We start from the raw sequence: 17,602 nt of genomic DNA, 5'->3' as shown, positions 1-17,602 counted from the left end.
GAGGGCTCCGACCTCTTCAAGGTACTTCCATACCTTCAGATAAGTTTAATTAAGAAAATTACAAATTTGTATGGATAAGATATTAATGTAAGAGAGAAAGAAAGAGCTAAAAAAAAAAAGAAATGAATTTACCTACAAAGCAAAACCGAGCTTGCTAAGATTATGAGACCTGTTCGTACTTGTGGACAAATAAAACAAAGATAAGCCGCAGTTCTTCAATGCATCAACCATATCTTCAAAAACTTTAAATCCATGCACTAACCTAGCACGCACAAACAATAGCTGAACAAGGCAAAGCTTTTGTAACACAAAATAGAGATTGTCCGACGTATTAGCAGGCAGCCACAGCAGGCTTTGTCTCGAAAGAAAAATACGGCGGCCAACCTACACAAGTGAAAGAACTAAGATACACCATAGTGATTAACATGGTAAGAAAGTATTAGAAATTTAAAATATCAAACTTATTGTAATCGAACAATTCAAGCTTGAAAGTTATATGAATTATAACTTTTAGGAGGCAATCTGATCTACCCAAAATTATGGAATTTTATAATCAAAATGCTCGTTTTTTAATAAATGGGAACTGTTAAACAAACAAAGTATTTTGTTTTTGAAATTAGAAACTGAAACTGCAATTTTGATTCCATTTCATTTCGAGGAGGAATTATGATGCTGGGGAATCCAAATTCCAAACCATCAAAAACATGACATATGGATGATATAATCATACAAATATTGCATAAATGAACATCTCCTTAGCCCAGGCGCTGGGCGCCACCAAGATCGACTAAGCGATCCACTTGGTCGGGCCTAGTCGGGTGCCCGAGGTCTTAGTTTAGGGCACAACTCACATTGTAGGCGTGCGCTCTTGTTCTCCTTCGTCATTTTCTGCTATCTCGTTTTTCCCCTTCTTTGCTTGCCACTCCACTCCCCACGAGCCGTCGCTTCTCCTGCTGCCTCCGACGCCCTCTCCGCCTTCGGTCTCTCTCGCTGTACGCTCTCTCTCTCTCTCGCTCGCCTCCAACACGCACAGACACAGACACACTCCGCGTAGCCCCTCTCTCTCTCTCTCTCTCACTTGTCGGCTGCCGCTACCGTCGCTGCAGTCGGCGTCGCGCGCGCTTTCTCTCTCTCGCCGTATCTCTCTATGTTTTATCTGCTAATAGTTTAATTGCTGCTCTGTTTGTGTGCTATTCTGTTGATCTGTTTACCTTTCCCTTTCCATTATTTAGCTTTTCCTTTCCTTTTCCTCTTTGCTTGTTGGAAGCATATATAATTTTGTATTCTCAGATTACCTTCTGTTATCGTCTCCTCTCATTTTTTATCAAATTTTACCTTTTTCCTGGTTGATATTATCCTTTGCAGTTCTGACCTGCAAAAATTGTTGTCTTTGCTCATTGCTATTTTTTATTTAAGGTTATGTTGTTTTTTTTGGAGTTTTATTTCTTTTGCTGCGCCGACATTATCATGTCTAGATTCAGTGCATGAGATTGCAAAGGATTATCTTTGCTTGTCTTGTAGAACTTATGTTTTAACGTTGAATTGGTTTTGGTTTGTCATCTGGAAGAGGCCCGATGTATCTGTTCAGGGACTTTTTATCTGGTGTGTTGATCTCTAGATTCAAGTAATCTTGTTGTGTATATGCATTTATTTTTCTTGATTACAGTGAGTTGTAAATTGGTAAGGAGCTGGCTATATTGCTTGGTCTTTAGAAGCTTATTCCGGACCTCGTAATAGGTGAGATGGCTCAAGGAACCATTTTAAAATGTTTGAGTCACTTCGCTGCGCCTTTCCGTATCTGTTGTTAAAATTGGTTTTGGGTTCAAGTTCTTCCATCCAATTAAACCCAACTTTTCTGAAATTGGGAAAACTAAAAGGTTGACAATTTGCAGTTACAAAAAAAACGTTGAAATGATTTGTCAACCTCTTATTTTTTACCAGCAACCATCACTAGATTGGTTGTCGATGAGTAAATTTTGTCTAAACTTCAGTAATGTATTACCTTAAGGCATTTGGCACGTGAGTCATGAGTTCTTGTTTTTGACCCCTTCAATAGTAGTTACTTTAAGGCTTGCCTAGTGCTTTTGACCACTAAGAACATCACACAATGAACAGCTATATATATATATATATATATATATATATATATATATATATATATATATATATATATATATATATGCGTGTGTGTGTATTTCTCATAAATCTAACTATATAGATAGATACAAAATATAGAGAAATATAAGGATGAAAAGTAATCTTGAAAATTTGATGTTTAAATTAGATTTTATGAGCCGACAAATCTAAGACTGTTAGTTTTCAAAATCCTATAGAACCTAATTTGTACATCTGGTTTGCGTGATTTTTCTCATGAGTTCTATAAATTTTAATAGTTCGCATCCATCTATATAACTGGAGGCACTAGGAGCCAATTGATTGTCCCCAACACACACACACACACACACACATATATATATATATATATTAATTGGTAAATACCACTCCACTTACGTAAGATACAAAAACCAGGCCTCTTAATTTTATGTTAAAAAATATTGCAAACAAATTCTGAACATCCTAATGTGTTCATGACCACTAATTTAATATAAATCATGTTTTAGTTTAAGTTATTTTTTAAAAAATTTGATTGTCTTACTATCAAAATTTTGATGTTTTATGAGCCGTTAATTTTTTTATTATAAAAAAATTATTAAAGTAAAAAATGTACTAACTTAATACATGTTTCTCATCAAATTACTTATAAGATCATATCCATAAAGTTAGATTGTAAAAAAAGAAAAATTAAAACAAAGAAAGAAAACATTTAAGTAATTATTTTCAATGGGCGTGGCTTTTGTCTGCTACATAAGTGGTCTGGTTTTTATTAATTTCTCTCTCTCTCTCTCACACACACACATATATGCATGTATATATATATATATCTAGTGGCTTTGTTTGAACCCTCTTCTGGTTCAAGAAAGAAAGAATTTGGGGGTACAGCGTGTAGTATGAGTAGATGAAAACCTGTGTCAATGGGTTAAATACCCTCTCTCTTATCAAGAAAAGTGAGTAATGGAAAACCTGAACAAAATAGAAGAAGAAACTGCATGTGATGGCAGAAGTGGAAGGGGAAGCAAAAGAAAAATTCTGCCCTGAACAGTATCAAAAGAAGATGAAAGAAAAAGAAAAATAAAGTAAAGTGCTCTTTTTCCATGTTTAATGCTTTGGCTGGGTGTCCTAGGCCATGGCCTAGATGTTTTCATATGGCAGGTTGCTAGGGACATCCCTCCTAGGTGATCAGCCTATGGCTAGCAGACCTAGGTAGCCTAGGCATGCACACCATTGGAGGAAGAGAGAGAGAGAGAGAGTGAGGGAGAGGCCTATAAGTTTTTTTTTGGTTTTTTCTTAATGCTGTGAATTGGCACCCATGTATCATAGCTCACCATAGCTGCATTTGTGAAGGTTGTTATCCTGTTAAATGTCTGTTTCATCGAGGAAACCCTCTAAGGTTGTTCAAGATTTAATCTTGTTCAATGGCTTCTATGTATGTTTTAGCTGATGAGCAGTATTGATATATTATATGACATATCATAACATCCAGCAGTTTCTTTAGTTTCAATACTCGCTTGATGCTCTGATGTACTGACATGCATTTGTGTTATTTGATGCGCAGAATTTTTGTTGCATACTTGTGACAACATGGCTCCAGTAAGATACTTTTTTGATAAGACATCTATTTTTAATTTAGTTATGGTTATTTCGTTTTGTTCTTTCAAATTTTTAATTGCTCTTTCTATTTGTAGCATCTTTCTAAAGATGTTTCTGGTGCAGGGTGAGAACAATGAAACGTTTGATGGCATGAAAGCAGAAGATTTGGAAAGGAAGAAAAAAAAGGAGGAAAAGGTTTGTCAAGCTTGCTTTATCCATAGTTTGAAAAGCCATCTTTTGTAACCAAATATGCTTGCCTGTCTTTAATTTGCGTGTGTTTTTTGCTATCATTGTGATAGATGTGATATAGGTCTTTTGGAGTTGCTGTAGCTTAATTGAAAATTCCTGATTTGAACTTATAGGTCCATGGACAGCTAGGTCTGATCTTGTGATAATTTCACATTGCATGCAGTGTAGGTCCTTTATTATGTCACTCTCTTCATGAAAGAATGTCCATTGCAACTTGTAAGCTGCACTGCATCTTTACTATGATGATGTGTGCAACTAAGAGTTTGTATTACCAGCAAGTGACATCAAGTGGTTTTACCATAATTGTGCATGTAGATACATGGGCAGACCCGTGCACTTACATTGACAACAACAATAACCATAAGAAAAATGCATCAAATAAGAGACTTCCTATGCATTCAATGGGGAGCTCAATTGCATTTGACCTTTCTATCTCATTATAGGCAAAGGAAAAGGAGCTGAAGAAACAGAAGGCCAAACAGAAGGCTGAAGCTGCTGCTCAGGTATAAACATCTCCTAGCTAATCCTGTTATAAATGAATAGCTCAGTGCTTCAAAGTTCTTCTCAGTGATATTTGAGAAGATGATATAAGGGTGTTGGATCTTGTCTTCCATTGTTATTTCTGATATAAGGGCGTTGGATCTTGTCTTCCATTGTTATTTCTGATATAAGGGCGTTGGATCTTGTCTTCCATTGTTATTTCTGTGTATTTAAGAAGATGATATAAGGGTGTTGGATCTTGTCTTCCATTGTTATTTCTGTGTCCCTGTTGTTGTTATCAATGTTTTTCATGCTATCTCTCAGCCATAAGCAGTATCTCTGTCCATTATTCAGGCTAATTGGTGCATAAATGTTCTCAGGCATTAAAAGAACCTACCAATTCCAAAAAGGCCGAGAAGAAATCAGCAAAGAGGGACAATGTACACGAAAATGCTGAAGATTTTATAGATCCTGCGACTCCACCTGGTGAGAAGAAAAAACTCTCCAGGCAAATGGCAAAACAGTACAACCCAAGTGCTGTGGAGGCAGCGTAAGATCTTTGCATTTATGTATCAGATATCTGTTGTTCCTTTCCTTTTCTATTAAATAAGCTCGAGTTCATTGCTTCCTTAAATAGATGGTATGCTTGGTGGGAGAAGTCTGGCTTCTTCACAGCGGACACTGATAGCAACAAACCACCATTTGTTATTGTAAGTTTGTAATATGTTGTGGACAAGCCTGCAAATGGAGTTGATATTATTCTTTTTCTATGTGGAAACCTAGTGTCTATGAGGCAGGTTGCATCACGGGGAAGAATCTAGCAATGCTAGTTATTTTTCCTTTATTTATGTTTCTTGGTTCCAAATGGAGAATAAGGTTGTTGGTCTGACATATGAAGGACATCTGTCTCTCACATTTTATACAGGTTACATAGGTGGCGATTAGTTGAACAGCATGTCGGTTTTTGAGTCTTCATTTTCTATAAGAGCATCAAAGCAACTCCATTAACAAAGTCAAGTGGGATATGTGGGATTTGTCCCTTTGACTTCTTTTTTTAAATCTTTTTGGTGCAAACGAACACATATGTTAAGCCATTTGAAAACGGAACATGCATTATGCATCCTATGATTTTGTATAACAATGGTTTTTTTTTTTTAACTTTAAATGATTCTATACTTTTACATTATCAACTTCATAAGTGACCAAATGATGCATGGAACTAAAAAACAAATGATGAAAGAAAGCTCTTGCTCTCTCTCTCTCTCTCTCTCTCACACACACACACACACACACACACATGAACACCCTATTTGCACTGCATCTCTAAGGGCCTTATTTCATATATTGGTTACTGATCCAGTATTTTCTTAGCCATTTACATACCCAAAACATTTATTGTTTGTTCCTTTATGGGCTTCCATGTGATCTGTCCTAGAATTCATTTTTCTCTTGGATATGCACGAAAGTTTTTGCATTTTGTGTTTTTCTTCCTTCATTTTCTTGTACTCTGTCTGCATTTCAGTTGTAGGCATTCTGTTGCTTTGCTTTGGAGATCTGTGGTTTAAAAGTCAAACTAGGCAAACCGTCAACCTGATTGCACAACAACTGGCATTGTTTTCTCAACTTTATGTCATGATTTATTTTTGTTTGCAATTTGATTCTTTTCAGGTCCTACCACCACCAAATGTGACAGGGGCGTTGCACATAGGCCATGGCCTTACAGCTGCAATTGAGGTGGCTTAATCAATCATTCTCTTGTTGTTTTATTTGCCATTACAACTGCTGATTTCTAATTTTGCATGACATACAGGATACAATTATTAGGTGGCGAAGAATGAGTGGTTATAATGCACTTTGGGTTCCTGGAATGGACCATGCTGGCATAGCTACTCAGGTGATATGCTTAACGTCTCTCTCTCCCCTCTCCAGCATCTTGGTTTTTCAAGTAGGAAAGTAAGGTATGGAGTCAAAAAATCAGGTGATGCATTTTTAATTGTTAGCTAACATGATCAACATGTTCAGGTGATGCTTTTTTAATTGTTAGCTATCATGATCAACATTGTTAGATGTGATTATATGCTTGGAGATCCAGAGGATGATGGCCTGCATGGCACAACATCTTGGGTCCTTTGAAATAGTAATTGATTTCATGAACTTAGACTAGTTGAAGCTTTGTATGAAATCAATAGGTTGCTTCATTTCATAGTCACAAAAAACACATTATTTTTGAAAAAATGTGATAAATAAAATTGTCGTTTAAAACTAAAAAACATGTTTTTTTTAAAAAACGTAAAATACATGTTTTTTCATTTTTTTAATGCCAAACATTTTTTTTTTCATTTTCTAATTTTTATTTGTTGCAAATCTACTTATTTTTTAATGTTTGTGTTATTAGTTTCTCACTTATTTTATTTTCCTTCATTTTTAGTTTTTTTTTTAATTTTTAAAAATCTACCATATTTTTCCCTTTTTTGTAAGTTTGCCATATATATCTGAGTTAACCTCGCCGTTTAAAACTCGAAAAAGTCTTTTGTGACTGTGCTTCATATTTTTACTTTAAGAGGTTTGTTTAATTTTAGCTGATCTTTTATGCCAAGTTTGCCAACTGAGTCAAATGTGTAAGAATCCAATACTTAGCCTCTGGAGATGGGGTTTCTTGCGTTCTGTGGTCCTTTGAGTGATGACTAATCCTGATCTGATATTTTAATTGAGAATACATATTCATCTAATTAGTTCTTGATTTTTGTATATTACTGTTGGTTTCTTGTGTCCTGTTGTAACTGTTCCTCTCAGTTGAAAGGAGCGGCAATAGCTGATGCTATTAACCCTGGATGTTGTGATAATTGTCTAACTGCTGAAACTTAACTGTTATCTCTTTGTGTACCTTTCTCAAATTTATCATAAGTAGTGCTTTTCTAGTTTTCTCAAGACTTCAAAAGCCAACTATAATCTGCACCATTCTCCTAAGTTTTTTTTTTTTGAACTAAAGAGAAACTATGTCACATAGGTATGTGTGCTGGTGCGGGTACGAGTACGGGCCATTTTTTAAAAACTCGGGTGCGGGGGTATGGCCGTACACACACATGCACATATACATATATATGTCAAAAAATTTCAAACAAAATAACATATTCACACGTATATATATCAAAAAATTACAAACAGAATAACATATTCAGAAATCATAATCCAAAATTTGTCATTCTTGATTCTCATTCGCCTCAGTCGCAAATTTACTGCTCAACTGAAGCCGAAGAAAATCACGCGTGTACAGAAGCATAAGCACAAACAAAAGAACAACATAAACTTTTACATAACAAGATAAAGGAGCTAGCGAAGCAAAAAACGAACCCCAACACTACGAAGCAAGAACGAAGAAAAAAGAGGGAAGTGGAACATTGAAATGAGGGTTTCGAAATTTTAATGCTAAAATGGTTTAAAAAGTTAAAATGTAAAAATCGTCAACATTAAAATCGGACAAATTTGAACTCAGTCAACTTTGACCGAGCCTGAAAAAGGTCAAAAATGACCTTGGCTGCATTGACTGCACCCGGTGCGGTCAACGCAGCACCCCTGCCGTACCCAGGGCCGTACCCGTACCGATGTCGTACCAGTACCGTGTGCCCATGTGACAGAGAAGAGAAAGCATGCTAATTTTCAAAATGTTATCCAGTTTATTTTGAAGAGGAAATCAGCTATTCTGCAATAGCAATTATTTTATTATATGTTTAATCATTATGACTTTTGATTGGTTAAATTGTTGTTTACCTGTCTTACATGTGAACTTATTTGCAGGTCGTAGTGGAGAAGAAGCTTATGCGAGAAAGAAACCTAAGCAGGCATGATGTTGGTAGGGAGAATTTTGTTGCTGAGGTATTACATTTTGTTTTTGCTTATTGCTTTGTTGAGATTTTATTTCTTGTGATCAGACCTCAACTAGAGGTGCTGGGCTGTGCATTTGCGGCTTTCCCTTTGTCACTTATTTGTAACCTACTCTGTGTATGCTAAGGTTTGGAAGTGGAAAGAAGAATATGGTGGAACCATATTAAAGCAGGAGCGGCGTCTTGGTGCCACCCTGGATTGGACTCGAGAGGTGTTACTATTTTTATTACTATTATTAAGTAGCAGAATTTTAAATAATATATCTGTGATTTTGTATAGCCGTTTTGTCTAGTGGATGTTTCTTTTGATTTTGAGAAATTATTTTTGACTGTTTTATGGAAAAGCTACTCACATCAGTCTCTGCCTTTTCCAGTGCTTCACCATGGATGAAAAAAGATCAAGGGCTGTGACTGAGGCCTTTGTTAGACTTTATAAAGAAGGGCTTATCTACAGGTGTTGATATTGATTGAATTCACTTGCTGTTATGGTTCCTTATCATTCTTTTGTTTTCTATCAGTTACACGTTCTTTTTTTTCTTATCATGCAGGTATTTTCCTCTGTTAGAGCAGTCATTCTGTTTACTGTTATCTTTAATAATGAGCTGTTTTTGTCCCTTTGAGAAATGAATCATTGTGAACATAACCTGTAGATGTTGTGTCACTTTCTTGACGGTTGCTATTCTCGTGTTACACCTAGTGCTTTATTCCAAGTTCTGAATGGATGCCGAATGGATTGCATATGGACATCTTTATCTTTTAATATAATATTTCTTTCCATAGTTTTTTCTTTCCACACTGAATATTGTTGTCTATATGTCTTTTGTTGTCTATTTTGAAAAGAACGAATACAGTGTGTGGTATGCTTAAACAATCAGGTGGACGCTCACCTCTAAGCAAGCTTTGGACAAGCATTAGCATGAGAGGCTATTCTTCTGCTTTTAGGGCAGCCAAATATTATCATAATTTGCTTAGTTTTGACAAGAAAAGTTTGTAATCCTTGAAAATGAATTTGTAGGCCATATATATATATATGTATATAGATATAGATATAGATATAGATATATAGATTTATAGATATCATTTACGGGTATAATACGGAATACAGCAAAATTGTATTTTGCAAATTAAAAAAGTTAAAGAAATCCTAAAAATTAGGTAAAAGCAAAATAAATAAAAAATTAATAAGAAACATTGAAAAATGACTAGATGAACATGATTGGATGTGGGTGGAAAGTAGTAGGTTAAAAGTAAATAATAGCCATAGGTAGGGTCTCGATGTAATAAATTCTGTTGGTCCCCATGCTAGATCCTCTTTATTCAGCCACATGATATATATAGGCTGAATATGGTGAGGGAGTTAACGCAAGGGGATTAACGTTTTGTTAATTAAGGAGTAGTTAGGCTGTCTCTCTCTCTCTCTTCTTTGTTGCACCTAATTTTTCGGTTAACCATCTCGCTCTCTTCTTGATTAAATTTTGTACTGATTAATCATCATTACTACATGCAGCTTTCATAGCAGATTCTATCAGAACAACAAATCAAAATTAGAAAATATAAACTAACTGTCTGGCTTTCCGCTTTTACAAAAATTCTCACATGCAGTAAAAATAATGTGACGTCTTTTTCTTATTTCTGGCATCTTTTTCAAAAGATGCGTTTTATTGACGTTTTTTTCGGCTGAGTCATATTTAACGTATTTATCATGTTTTTTCAAATAAAACACAATCTCTCTCTCTCTTTCTCTCTCTCTCTCTCTCTCTATATATATATATATATATATATATATATATATATATACCAACATCTCTGCTCCTTCCCAAAAAAAAAAAAAAGGAAGGGGAACACCTTGTGTGTGTCATAGGTTGTTCGGGAGATATCTATGGAACTGAATGAAGGTAATGTTTCAAGAGCTTCCTACTTCGTTTTGCTCTTAGACATCCGTATTCAACTGACTGTTGCACATCTAGGCCTTCAACGTACCAGTTGTGAATATGTTGTTTTCAAAACCTGTTCTTAGCTTCAAAGTATGGAATCCTCCTCATTCCAATAGTTTTTTATTTATGGTCTCAATGTGTTGGTCTTAGGCTTTCGTATTGTGGCTTTAGGCATCATCTTGTTACTTGCAAGCATGGGGCAACTTGGTAGCCTTTTTGCTTGATTACTAGGAGCACCAAACATGAACTATTTTCTGTTTGCTACTGTACACGATCAGTATCTGCCAGTTGCATGTCCGGTTTTAGCTTCTTCGTAAGTTGTTCGGGAGATATCTATGGAACTGAATGAAGGTAATGTTTCAAGAGCTTCCTACTTCGTTTTGCTCTTAGACATCCGTATTCAACTGACTGTTGCACATCTAGGCCTTCATCGTACCAGTTGTGAATATGTTGTCTTCAAAACCTGTTCTTAGCTTCAAAGTATGGAATCCTCCTCATTCCAATAGTTTTTTATTTATGGTCTCAATGCATTGGTCTTAGGCTTTCTTATTGTGGCTTTAGGCATCATCTTGTTACTTGCAAGCATGGGGCAACTTGGTAGCCTTTTTGCTTGATTACTAGGGGCACCAAACATGAACTATTTTCTGTTTGCTACTGTACGATCAGTATCTGCCAGTTGCATGTCCGGTTTTAGCTTCTTCATGGCTAATAGAACCATCTGACACATGATGCTGATGTACTTTATTTCTTGATAAGTTTTGTTGACTTTGCGTTCACTGCAGAGATATTCGTCTGGTGAATTGGGACTGTGTGCTGAGGACTGCTATATCTGATATTGAGGTATATGTGCTTGAAAATTTGGAACATAACATATGCCATGAACAGCACACTGCCTAAATGTGCTCTGAAAACAAGTTTTTCTAAAATTTATTATAGTTAGTCTCTGTAATCTTGTAGGTGGATTCAATTGAAATCAAGGAAAGAACTATGCTGAAAGTTCCAGGCTATAAAGAGCATGTAGAATTTGGTGTATTGACAGAGTTTGCTTACCCTCTAGAGGGTGGCCTCGGTGAGATTATTGTTGCAACTACAAGGGTCGAAACAATGCTTGGTGATACTGCTATTGCTGTTCACCCTCAAGACAAGCGGTACACTCATTTTCATGGGAAATTTGCTGTTCATCCTTTTAATGGAAGGAAGCTTCCAATCATATGTGATGAAATCTTAGTTGATCCAAGTTTTGGAACAGGCGCTGTAAAGGTATTAACGTTCTGATTTTCCTTACTTTTTTGTTGAATTTATTCAGCAGGTGCTCCATTGGACTTAATTTGTACTTGGCTCTGCTTATTTGATATATAAAATTACAGCTATGGGTTAATTCTCTTAAGTTAAATCCCATGCTTGACCTTGCCAGGCATTTGGTGACTGCTTCAGGCTTCAATGCATAATGTTCACTTGTAGTCATGGTCACAAATTTTTGGCTTTTTTTTTTACAAAAATGATAAGGAAAACAGAGGAAAAAGAGAAAACGACGACAAAACCGTGATATTTTGCAAAACAGCAAAATGAATGTACCACATTTTTTGTATTCCTTTTGAGAAGTGCTTTTAGTGTATCTTAATTTCGTGAAGGTCTCTTTTGACATTCTGATGTCTGTTTCGAATTTTTATCAATGTTTTTTTTAAGAAAAATAGTACAAAACTCAAATTGTCATAATTTTTTCTATTACTTTTGTATATTCTATTGCATTTTCATGGTTTTCCCAAGTTTTTCCTGAAAACTGATTAATAAAAAAAAACATTGGAAAAAAGACCCGAGAACATTTTTGACAATGGTTATGGTATAACATTTTTGTAAGGTTTTTTATGATAAATGCAGCTATACAAGAGGTGACCTCCTATTTCATATGGATATAACAGATTGGTGCCAGTATGCGGACACGGTGAGATTGGTACCAGGGCACATGCATTAGACCTTTTTCTTTTAACAAAGTACATGAACTTTTGTGGGATTTTATGTGTGTGTGTCTCCCATATCCACATTTTCTAAAATTCCCCTGCCTTCCCCCATATCCATACCTGTGCTTATTTATTAGGTAGCATCTATGGTGATTTTGCTTTTCAAATCTGATGCTTATGCTATACATATATGCTTGCTTTTATGTTTTTGGGTTTAAAGTCTTAGATATTGGTTAAAAGTTTTTTTTGATACGCCATAAAAAATTCTCAAAGTTGTTTTTTTTCCTCTGAGGTATTGCTGATAAGAATATATTATGGTATTAATGTTTTGAATGTTCAGAGTATCCATGAACATATTTTGGTGTATTCAAAGATCAAAGTACTTGTAACTGCATCTGATTGTCTGTGAGCCCAAACTACATATATGCTCAGCTCATGTATACTTTGGCCTTCCTTCACATACCAACAGGACTAAACCTTTTTTTCTATTGTATCAGATAACACCTGCTCATGACCCAAATGATTTTGATGTGGGGAAGCGCCATAACCTTGGCTTTATCAACATTTTTACTGATGATGGAAAAATAAATAGTAATGGAGGATCAGAATTTGAAGGGATGTTGCGTTTTGAAGCTCGTGTTGCTGTTGTGGAAGCTCTGAAAAGGAAGGTAATGCTTATTTATCCGTAGATATGCTTGAGTGTGTTTCATGGTTTCATCAGCTTATTTTCTGTTACATTTGGATTGATTTTGGTGTTAGAATGGTTATCCATTTTATTTTCTTTTCTCAAGTAAACCATCTTTTGCTTGCTCCACCTGGTACTTCTGATGTGAAATTCAACGGTGACTACAGAAGAAGCTAAATTTACTGTTGGTACCTTTCGGTACCTAAAAGTATGCAAATAACAAAATGGATCAGCCTTTCTTAAGATGAAAGTCATGGCAACAGTTTGGCCAAGCGCCAACATGGAAACAGATTAGTGTCAGAAGACCATATATAAGCCTGAAATTCCAAATTATAAGAACCAAACTTTCTTAAAATTTTTATGTATGTATAAGCAAACAACGTACACAAATATGCATCATAAACAAGAAACTTGTACTAAGGTTACTATATCATGCATCTTGGTTATTTAAATGTTTTTGACATGTTAAAGCTATGGAACAATGTGGAGCTTGTTTTGTCATTTGTGCAGGGACTCTATAGAGGCTTTAAGAACAATGAAATGCGTCTTGCTATTTGCTCCAGAAGCAATGATGTTGTGGAACCAATGATAAAACCACAATGGTTTATTAGCTGCAATGAGATGGCAAAACAAGCACTAGATGCAGTTCAGGAAGGAAAAGTTATTATCACTCCAAAGCAGTTTGAAGCAGAGTGGTTTAGGTTCTGTTTCTTGCTCATTTTACCCATATGGCCTTTTTGTTATTGCTAATTTGCTATAGTTCCTTATTATGGCTTGTTTTGCGATTTCTGTTATAGATGGATGGGAAACATTCGTGACTGGTGCATATCTAGACAACTATGGTGGGGTCACCGCATTCCAGCCTGGTATGTAACTGTGGGAGGTGATTCATCTGATGGTTTTGGTGTCTACAATGATCACTGGGTGGTCGGCAGAGATGAGGGAGAAGCCTTAGAGATGGCCAGGGGTTTGTTCCCTGGGAAAAAATTTCAAATCACTCAAGACCAGGATGTGTTGGATACATGGTTTTCCTCTGGTCTCTTTCCTTTCTCTGTGATGGGCTGGCCAGATGATACTTTGGACTTCAGGACATTCTATCCGACCTCAGTTCTTGAAACTGGGCATGACATTCTGTTCTTCTGGGTTGCTCGAATGGTGATGCTAGGAATGAGATTGACTGGTGAAGTACCATTTAAGCAGGTAACTGTTGAATTTTGGCCATCGATCTTCTGCTCTGCACAGCATGTCACAATTTCTTATGTTAGTGAAAGTTAAGGAATTTGATGGGATTTCATACTTCCCCACAGATTTACTTACATCCGATGATAAGGGATGCACATGGTCGCAAGATGTCTAAGTCATTGGGAAATGTTATTGATCCACTCGAAGTAATTAATGGTATAACACTAGAAGGTCTTCACCAAAGGCTCGAACATGGTAATCTAGACCCAAGTGAACTGGTTGTTGCTAAACAAGGACAGGTCATGGATTTCCCAAATGGCATCCCAGAATGTGGTGCAGATGCTCTTCGCTTTGCCCTGGTGTCATACACTGCTCAGGTTTTTTGCTCTTCCAGAAAATTTCTCATGGAATGATGAAAGTTCCAATCTAACAAAAACTTTTCTTTCTTCATGTAGTCTGATAAAATAAACTTGGACATTCAAAGGGTGGTTGGGTACCGGCAGTGGTGTAATAAGCTTTGGAATGCTATTCGTTTTGCTATGAGCAAGCTAAGCGATGATTATGCTCCTCCCGAGAAGCTATCTGTGCAGACTCTTCCATTTAGTTGCAAGTGGATATTGTCAGTTTTGAACAAGGCTATAGCTAAAACTGTGACTTCCCTTGAGCTGTACGACTTTTCCGCAGCAACTACTGCAGTTTATTCATGGTGGCAGTACCAATTATGTGATGTGTTTATCGAAGTGATAAAACCTTTCTTCATTTCTGGCTCTGATTGTGAGTCTAGCAAAAGTGCTGCTAGAGATACACTTTGGCTGTGTCTTGATAATGGGCTGCGTTTGCTCCATCCATTTATGCCATTTGTGACTGAAGAACTCTGGCAGCGACTTCCTGAAAGGCATGGTGATTTTACAAGAAAAGAATCAATCATGATAGCTGACTATCCATCAGTTATAGAGGTTGGTTTTACTCATACTGATCAAACTAGCTCGCTGCCTGTTTTGAAACATTGTTTGCTTGGTCAGTTATAACTTTCTTGTCTTTGTCATGACAGGAATGGACAGATGATGAAATTGAGAAGGAGATGAATCTATTGGATTCTGTGGTTAGATCAATTAGATCATTGCGTGCCCTTCTGCCTGCTGATGAAAGACAGAAGAAGTATGTATTACTGCCCCACCCACCCACGCACCCACCCCACCTCTTTCTCCCCCCGCAACACTTCCCTCTCCTCTCTCTTTCTCTTATATTGGTCGATGTGTTCAGGCAAAAAGCTTTTGTGCTTTGCAAGGCTGATGATGTTAGGGAGGTTATCAGTAATCGCCACTTGGAGATTTCAACTCTTGCAGTTCTATCTTCGTTAGAGGTACACATATTATTCTGGGGTTTTTTACTAGTAATGGAAGTCATTTTCGAACTTTGCTTCCTTTTCCTGGCAAACTATGAGAAGTTTTTTCTTTCTTCTAGTTGTTACTTTTGTTAAAATCGGTGCATTATTCAGGATGATTATCTGTAAGCATGTTGCCTAATTGGTGCCTGCTATATTTGAAAATACGATTGCTGATTGGTTTCACTAAAACTTTTTGTTTCTCCTTGGAAGTACTATTATTGTGTCATCACCATCTTTCTTGGTTTGTTTGAGTAGTGTCTGCCAGCTAGCATTCCACAATTTTTGTTTTAGTGTTTTAAAAAGCCAGCTGTGTGTACGTTTTAATAATTTGTCCAAGAGGAAACTGAACAGTAATGTTGCTGCATGTTTCAGTAGTCTACGGTTAGTGGCATGGAATTAGGAAATGCTGGCAAATGTGATCTTAACATTACGAGATATATTTTGTAGATTTTAAGTGAAAAAGATGCTGCTCCAGTCGGATGCTCAGTCAACATTGTAAATGAAAATGTTTCCGTCTATTTGCAAGCCCAAGGAAGTGTAAATGCAGATGCGGAACAGGAAAAGCTGAGAAAAAAGAAGGAAGAATTGCAAAGGCAAGTATTTACAGCGGTTGTCTATTCTGGGTAGAAATCCGGATGTTTATTTTTCCAAAATATATTGTCCAGCAAATCTTGTATTTTTCATTATCCAGGGGCATATTAAGGATTCATCATTTCTGTATCAATGAGAGTCCTAAGCTGTAGCTTCTAGTCGTGTAGGATGTAATGGATTTACTCACATAGACTTGTCATCTTAAGTGAAGTTATTGCCAGTTTGCAATTATACTTAAGTTTGCAATTATGAATTACCTAAGCCTGATTAAGTGTAATCATATTGTCACACTTGCGATTTGCAATTGCCAAAGCCTTAACAGCGTGACTGCAAACGAGGCATATAAATATTCTCAAGGGGTCCGTTCTGATCTGTTCCATCAGGTTGGAACCCGTCAGTTTGGAGCTAATTGTATTGATTCCTACATTGTTAATCAGAACGAGCATTTGGAAAAAGTTGTTGATGGCTTCTGTCCTGGTTGCATGTTTCTATTTTACTAATTTTTTTTTTGGACAAAGCGCACCTTAGTCTGTTTTGGTTAACTCTCTGCACTTTCCATTTCCTTGGACAAATTAATGGAGCTGACATCGTGTTTGGTAACTCGTCTCTTTTATTCTCAGGGAGCAAGAAAAGTTGCAGAATAGGATGAATTCTTCTGGTTATAAGAAGGTTCCAGAAGATATCCGTGCAGAAGACCTTCTGAAGCTGAATAAGCTTATAGCTGAGATAAAAATAGTTGACGAAGCCAAAGAAATGTTGGATCAGACACTGACGGGAAGTGCTTGATCAAAGAGATGCATTCCATTTTGTCATGCAACTAATTGAATTGTGATCACAAGGTTAATTTATCTGTAGATCCGCCAGTGGGTAAAATATGATTATTTACCATTTTTTCAATTGTTTGTATTGAGCTTTTTTTGTTGGGAATGTCCCAATTCCTGTGCGAAGTTGATGATGCAGATTTTGTTAAGATATATAAGGCATAAATGATTCCTCGGAAGCCTCTTTTTTGGGTTCAGTTTCCTGCTCCATGCTTGGTACCCTGGGGCAAGGGGGAAGGGTGTGGGCATGGGCTCTCAGCCAGGCAGCAGGATAAAATATTATTTCTTCTCATTCAGAATCTGATCTCTCTCTCTCTCCCTCCCTCTTTCTCTGGTTCAAGTCTACCATTAACAGAACATTGAAGGAGTGAAATTTATTATTATTATTGTTATTTTCCTTCAAAGCTCCTTCCTGTATGCCTGGTACCCTGGAGGATGTGCAGAAAGGATGGGGGTATCGGCTCTCAACCAGCAAGTAGGATTTTATTATAAAAAAAAAAATACTGAAATACTCTTCCTCCTGCCCACTTAGAATCTGTGTGTGTGCTCTTCAAGTCTACCATTGACAGAACATTGAACAGTGAAGTAGGTCCAGTTTCGTGATGTTTTAAAAGTTCAGTTGCATTAATTTCTAGCAGAAGCTAGGGCTGGAAGTTTTTCCTGCAGTCCAAGGATTTGTAAGCTCTTGCTGCTGCTTTCGTGAGGGTTTAGAGGTTGGGGATTTTG

The 17,602-nt window shown here is 36.6% G+C and overlaps 1 protein-coding gene across 2 annotated transcripts; it reads left to right on the top strand.

Moving 5' to 3' along the window:
• Positions 1-848: 848 nt before the first annotated feature.
• On the top strand, positions 849-17,055 carry LOC116255764 (valine--tRNA ligase, mitochondrial 1). 2 transcript variants are annotated; one of them, XM_050078240.1, is made up of 22 exons: positions 849-992; positions 3,674-3,708; positions 3,832-3,903; positions 4,401-4,460; positions 4,818-4,987; positions 5,075-5,147; positions 6,106-6,171; positions 6,248-6,331; positions 8,233-8,310; positions 8,447-8,530; positions 8,693-8,772; positions 11,035-11,092; positions 11,210-11,512; positions 12,708-12,878; positions 13,406-13,596; positions 13,693-14,095; positions 14,203-14,454; positions 14,533-15,033; positions 15,129-15,235; positions 15,341-15,440; positions 15,912-16,061; positions 16,680-17,055. In XM_050078240.1, the coding sequence occupies exons 2-22, from the start codon at positions 3,700-3,702 to the stop codon at positions 16,839-16,841; spliced, it is 3,174 nt and encodes a 1,057-aa protein (XP_049934197.1). In that variant the 5' UTR covers positions 849-992; positions 3,674-3,699; the 3' UTR covers positions 16,842-17,055. The 2 variants fall into 2 exon arrangements, with proteins under 2 accessions (XP_049934197.1, XP_031487604.1); XM_031631744.2 differs by having other exon boundaries at positions 850-992; positions 15,912-16,057; positions 16,676-17,055.
• The last annotated feature ends 547 nt before the right edge of the window (positions 17,056-17,602 follow it).

Source organism: Nymphaea colorata, chromosome 6 (assembly GCF_008831285.2).
Source record: "Nymphaea colorata isolate Beijing-Zhang1983 chromosome 6, ASM883128v2, whole genome shotgun sequence".
Lineage (NCBI taxonomy): Eukaryota > Viridiplantae > Streptophyta > Magnoliopsida > Nymphaeales > Nymphaeaceae > Nymphaea > Nymphaea colorata.
The sequence above is the reverse complement of the archived record's forward strand: the minus strand, read 5'-3'. Positions and strand labels throughout refer to the sequence as shown.